The following is a 6,744-nucleotide window of genomic DNA, read 5'->3' as shown; positions in this document are numbered from 1 at the left end:
AATTCGATAGAACGTGTGGGTGAGTGAGTGAGTGTGCATTATGTCAGCCTTGTTGGTAAACAAGTTGTCCTTAACTGAACTTCTTGTTAAACAACTGTTACTTAGGTGTTGTTTTTTCATAGTTTATGCGTGTCCAGTAATGTACTGTTTGCAATAAGTTGCCACTGATCAAATGTTCGGTTTTACAGAAAGCGTGTGTCCCATACCAAGTATGTTCTTTTGTTTTTCCTCTTTGTGGAATCTTTCAAAATGTTAACTTTGAATTTAACACACGACAAAGGACGGTAGATCACACTTGTTAATAAGATTATCGTAAATAAATATTCAGAAATGTTTATATTTTCGATTCATACATTTTCTCAGGGCGAAGTCCTAGAGATTGCCTTGGGTTTGTAGTAGGCTGTGATGGGGTGGTCTCGATGTGACCCACAATGTTGCCAGAAGTAGTCAGCCCTGGCCAAGCACTCGCTGGAGTCATGATCTGGAATAAAAGAGGTAGTTTTCCAAATCACGTTGCTTATTATTAGTCAAAACTGTTGACACACAGTTTTGGAGTAAGGACGCGATTTTACACATATGTGCAACATATGAATGCTTCCTAAGTTTAAAGACTCCGGCTCTTCTCCTCTAGCCATGGACGTCGGCCTTTACATAATTGAAATAGTGAGTGAGCAAATTTTATTTCACGCCGCTTTTAGCAATATTCCCGCAATAATTACTTCATTACTAATTTTCAGTGATCCATTCGTATATTTTTAGTATTTTATCCTTTACACAAACGAATTTGTTTCGGAGGATACTCAAGATTGGGTATTATTTTGGACTGACGTTCTATAATTACGTCCATCAATCATTTGATTGCCTGGTTTTCACATGGCAGGGTTACTGCTGTGGGGGACATGGACTAAGTAGGTCTGTGTTCTCTGTTCACTCTCGTCACGTTTTAGCTGAAGTATTGTTTATCACTAACTCACTCACTCACCTGTGTCAAGGTTGGTGACTCACTCACTAACTCACTCACTGTCTTACCTGTGTCAAGGTTGGTGGCTCCCCATGCATCGTAGAAGAAGCCAGTCAGTTTGTTGTCTGAAGGACAGGTCAAGATCTTGATCCAACATCCGCCCCCTACATGTCTGGTCGCACCTTTCAGTAAAGTTTTCATACAGTAAATAGAAGCCGCTGAAAGGTTATAACTTGATGATACCTCATCTGACCTACGATTATGAATTACACTATCATAGCTACCATACAGTAAATGCATTAAGATGAGATTCTTATATATGACTGTACCTGCCATACCATAGCATGCACCCATTGCCTTGAAGGTAAATGTTTGTTCTTACAGGTCACACTTTGGGTACTGTTTTCCCATTCCCAAGCAGATATACCATCAAATAAAGACAACGAATTACACTGTACGGAGTTGTGACCCTTAGTTGTGTGTGGATCGGCTTCGAATCACAAGTTCGCTTTGGCTATGGTCCTGGACATGTGAGCACAGTTACCAATCCTTATTAATGTATATCATATACATCTATAGTCTTTGCTACGTGTGGCGACACTCCCAAAACAACCTTACCCCGTCGTTATTAGACTGAACTTCTATGGCCAGTGGTTCCACGCCCAATCCAGTCGCTCATTCACGCACTGTACCAACCGACGTACCTGTTGGGCCATAGATGCTTGTGTAGGGGTGGGCAGGGTCAGCCCCACACCACGTCCACTGGGCAGTAGCTCTGCCCAGACACTTCTCCTCGTCTGTGAGTCCTCCGTGAGTCTCCCCGTAGCCATCAACCTCCAGCCTCCCAGGGTGGGCGCCGCCGTGGTTGACACACCCGTAGTCGGCGAAGTAACAGTGTTTTCCAGCAACAGTCATGGCGCCTGGAACACGTTCAACGTTTTCACTGTAATATACTCCTACTTCAATGTTCACACCAACAGATGCCAAAACAGGATTATCAAAATTTATCAGTTATCATTTTGTGCTGTATTGTGTGTCTGTGGAAAACGTGTTATTGGTGACGAATTCAGACCAAGTGTGCTAGTGCAAAACCGATCTTAGTGCTGATGTGATCGTAACTCTGCCTGTATCTTATTCTACCATGACTACGTGAAATACTAAAATTTGATTGGACAATCAAAGAAAATTAGACACCATCAATCCTGGATTGAGAATGCGTCTGATTTCATGACCGCTTCACTGCGCACGTATACAACACTGCCGCACTACTTCACCTTGGCCACCAACATGGCCAATATCAACACAACAGACGTGATTGAAATTCTTATAAAACATTTATTAAACTCTAAAAATACAATTATATGATATTTCCTCCACAATTATTTAGGGAACCTCACGATCACATTACCTTGTATTATAAAAATATTTACAATGCACAGCCCCAAACATAAACAAACAATATCTAACTTATAAATCAGAAAGCTTTTAACATCCCCATCTATACAAAATTCGCAGCAAAACGTCAGTAAACATTTGCCTACCTGGTAAGTGGTATATTTGTTTCCGTTTAGAATGGGAAATTCGCAAGATAACTGTCAGGCAAAACACCATATTTATGCCACTCATACTCCATCATGTCCCGTTGCATCGTTAAAAAAATACATGTCAACAATTGAACCACCAGAAATCTGCTTTCTGTCAGCTTCCTGCAAGGCTGTCACTGCTGGTGATCTATGTTTGTAAGCTCTGAAAAAAGCTTGGCCATAATCCAGTCCCAAATGATGAAAACAGTATTCCAAGGAATTCCAGGTTAGTGGCATGTACACAAAGCAGCACTGTCACTCTTTCGTCGCATGGAGGCACGTACGTGAAATCATGATCGACACTCGCCGGTCATAAACATTAACAGTCTTTGATGGGTTACAGGTCATAGGTCGATCAGAAAATAGGGCTGGGGCGAGTAGGAAAAAATGGAATCGAGTACCCGCATGCACTTACCCGAATCGGAATCGAGTTCCCGGAAATGTTAGGAATACATAGCTTCTGTCAACTTTCTGAATATTCAATCACGATTTGACAGAGATTATTATAGAAAACCTGAAATGAACTAACTTGATAAGCAATGAACACAGTTACACAATGTAAAGAACACGTTTATATTTTTTTTGTGTGTTTTAGTTCAAGATGTTTGTGCACTGAACTTGTACTGCATCCGCAGTAGATTGCCATGGTACCACAGAGTCGGCATTTGGTTCTCTTGCCATCTGCATCTAGTTCAAAATGAGCCAAAACACTCAACTTAGCATGTGTCGTCCATATTGTTAGCGTTACCTGCCCGTGTCATTACAGAGTTCTCTCCCTTTCCGGGTACTCGATTCCTTGAAATAGGACTCGTTTCCAGCTGTACCCGTCCCGGATTCGAGTACCGGAGTATTCGTCCCAGCCCTATCAGAAAAGGATCTATTCTTCGATTCTGCAGGGTTCACATTCGACAGTCGGTCAAGTATTTTTCCACTGTCACTTAAAATGCCAACCTTTCTCAAAATGTAAGTTTACACTGGCTCGTCCGCCATTTCAAACTGTTGCACTGTCAACAACTACTTCCAAGAAAATAAGTAGGTCAGACGATTCCATTACAGTGTGGCCAGGGGGTAGAGTAAAAAGGCACGCAAAACAATAGGCTGGTTTCAGTATTGTGAAGTTGGGATTATATAAACCAAGCTCTTAGGGATCACATTATTGCATTGAATAAACAGTAGTTTGTTTTCTTTGGACAAGATATTTTTAATGTGGCAATGCTAAAAAATACGAACAGCACCTACCACTCCCTTCACAGACGAGTTCAATGCGCCTCTCGTCCCATGCCGGATTACGCAGTGTCTTCCGCGGAACGAAGAAGTTCGATTTTAAATCGGTTTTGGTAGAATGGAGATAAACGCACTGTGTTTGGAAATTAGATGAATGTTAGACCGAATTGATAGTCTCTAAATTTCAATTGAAGCCGGACGCTTAGAGACGTTAGATTTTAAAACCTAGCCTTGAGATGTTTTTATTGGTTGCCTGATAGGCGGTAAACTGTTCATCCAGGCCTTGAGATGCTCCAGTTGCCTGATGGGCATAAAACATTTTTTTATACATAGCCTTGAGATGGTCTCATAGGTTGCCTGATGGGTGTAAAACATCTTTGAAGTAGTGATCAAACCTGTTGGACCGAAGACTGCAGTCACAGTTTCCTTGTTAGGTGAGCCACAGTACCTCCACCTTTGCTGCCCTCTTCAGACAGTTCTCCTATTCACCCCAGTCTGCTCATGCTGAACGTCTGTGTGCCGCTGACAGGGGTGGAGGGGCAGCCAGTGATGATCAGCCAGCAACCTGAATAGACTCAACCCTCTTATTGACATCCTTATCTACACCCAAATGGAACGCGTTTAAAGTATGGTTTTACGCCACTTTTAGCAATATTCCAGCAATATCACCCAGGGTTTGGCATGAAATGCGTGTAACAGCGGCAGTTGTTGTGCAAGTGGATGTTTGTCAGACATAAACCTAATCACATTGTAAATCACCGATTTTATGCATTTGTATTAAAGAATCTGTCTATGTAACTGTCAACAAAATAAACAGCAGAACGCAAACTGCTTGCAGAGGGAGGGAGCCAATGACCTGTAACAGCGGCAGTGTGGTGTCTTCGTTGCTGGGGCAACGGTTCCGGCACATGCAACAGGTTATGGTGGGGACTTGTGAGTCTGTCTGGCTGTAAAGAGTGTGTGAATGAATGGTGTTCATGGCCCAGACATATCACATTGGCCCTTGACAGTATTCTACAGTCCGTTTGAGTCAGAAACGGACCGATGAATTGCAAATTTTATCATTGTACAAAATTGCCACATAATTAGAATAGTACACATGTTTATCATTTACTAATACCCAACAGCTTTCTTATATTAGAAAATTTTCCGGACTCCACCAAAAAAGTTCTTTAAGAAACTATCATTAAAATTTTGACATAGTTCACTATTTGTTACGAGGGAGAAGTGCAGAGAAAGGGACAGCCAGGTGTTTGTGCCCACCAAGTTATTGATTCATAAGCCTGTGCTGTGTCGTCTCCATCCTTTCTCGCACACCTGGCTGTCCCTTTCTCTGCACTCCTCCCTCGTAACAAATAGTGAACTATGTCAAAATTTTAGTGATAGTTTCTTAAAGAACTTTTTTGGTGGAGTCCGGAAAATTTTCTAACATAAGAAAGCTGTTGGTTATTAGTAAATGATAAACATGTCTACTTTTTATATTTATGTGGCAATTTTGTACAATGATAAAATTGGCAATTCATCGGTCCGTTTCTGACTCAAACGGACTGTAGTTTGGACAAGATGAACCAGGGACTCTAACAATGAGTAACAAGTCATACACCATCGGTGTACGATTACAATCAATGACACGGATCTGAAACTTGATCCATTTCATGGAACCCTTACAACGGGCATAAAATACATGCATACATTATACCTCGGAATTCAAACGAGTTGTTCGACTGTATAGGGTCAGGGAATATAACGCGGCTTTGATGATTTTGAGGTTTATATTCGTATTCCGCTTCATGATACAAAAGAAATATATATTTTAGAATACATGGACAAAAAACTACGTGAATGCATTTTAACGCTGCAAAATGAATCATGAATGTTGCTTTACGCCGCACCATTAGTTTTCATCCTATTCGCGGCTGACATGTCATGGCGTAATAAACAGAGGAGGCATAAACTATCGTCACTTAAAACAAAAATACTCTCCCACCGAGACTAATATTCACAACAGGGTAAATAAGTTACAGGGTAAATATCCCCAGGAGTTGAAGAAGTATCGGTAATAGTTCCAATGACCTGACCAATTTTAAAGCAGGCATTATCCTGGATATGAGCGCCATATAAGCGGACTATTACTATTACTAATATATAATGGTCACTGACCAACAAATAACATATCGCAAGAAAATATATATATTGGCAAACAAATAATATCGCAAGAGAGTAGTTGTTTTGTTTGTTTGTTGTTTACCGCTGCACACGACAGTATTCTAGCTGTGTGGCGGCGGTCTGTAAATAATCGAATCTTTACCAGACAACCCAGTGATCAACAGCATGAGCATCGATCTACGCTGTTGGGATATATGTGTCAACCAAGTCAGCGAGCCTGACCACCAGATTCCATTAATCGCCTCTTTCGACAAGCTGGGATGGGTTGCTGATGACCAATTCTAACCCGTATCTTCCCGGGTGCAATCAAGTATGTAAGATAAACTGATACGATAACATATGATCCGGTTAGTGGCCTTTTACAACAAGCATGGGTTGCTGGAGACCAGTTCTAACCCGGACAGTAGAACAAAACTGACGTTGTTGCATGTACAGGGTCCTGTTGGGTAGCGTGGTCCCACGTGGTTTACATCGGGAGGCTGGGGGAAATTGATGGCATTGGCCCACTCTTGTGCGTGACATCTGACCCGGAAGTCGCCATCATCACGTGACCAGAAGTCAGTAGGTGACACAGACTGTGAAGTAAAATATAATGATGGTTTCCTCCTAAGATTGTTTTCTGCTCTATGAATTACTGTTTAGTTACACTGGAAAGCACCCGTCATCTAAATCCTTATGTACTAGGATCGTCAGGAGACTAAAGATGAAAAAGGATGCCTTTTGAAGAAAACGCGACTCAGAACAGTTAAATGTGATTCTGATTAAATCGTCAATTTGTGTGTTTCCAGCGACTTTGGATGGAAGCGCGGC

At 41.6% G+C, this 6,744-nt stretch overlaps 1 protein-coding gene across 1 annotated transcript in view; it reads right to left on the bottom strand.

Moving 5' to 3' along the window:
- Positions 1-317: 317 nt before the first annotated feature.
- Positions 318-6,744, bottom strand: part of LOC124273399 — a 28,482-nt gene continuing 22,055 nt past the window's right edge. The window contains 5 exon segments of the mRNA XM_046708661.1: positions 318-481; positions 1,030-1,143; positions 1,666-1,881; positions 4,164-4,178; positions 6,305-6,509. Of these exon segments, the coding sequence (XP_046564617.1) occupies positions 360-481; positions 1,030-1,143; positions 1,666-1,881; positions 4,164-4,178; positions 6,305-6,509 (672 nt within the window). The 3' untranslated portion in view covers positions 318-359.

Source organism: Haliotis rubra, unplaced genomic scaffold, assembly GCF_003918875.1.
Source record: "Haliotis rubra isolate DU_JTF1 unplaced genomic scaffold, ASM391887v1 Scf180, whole genome shotgun sequence".
NCBI classification, from domain to species: domain Eukaryota; kingdom Metazoa; phylum Mollusca; class Gastropoda; order Lepetellida; family Haliotidae; genus Haliotis; species Haliotis rubra.
Note: the sequence above shows the minus strand (reverse complement) of the source record. Positions and strands in the feature narration are given on the sequence as shown.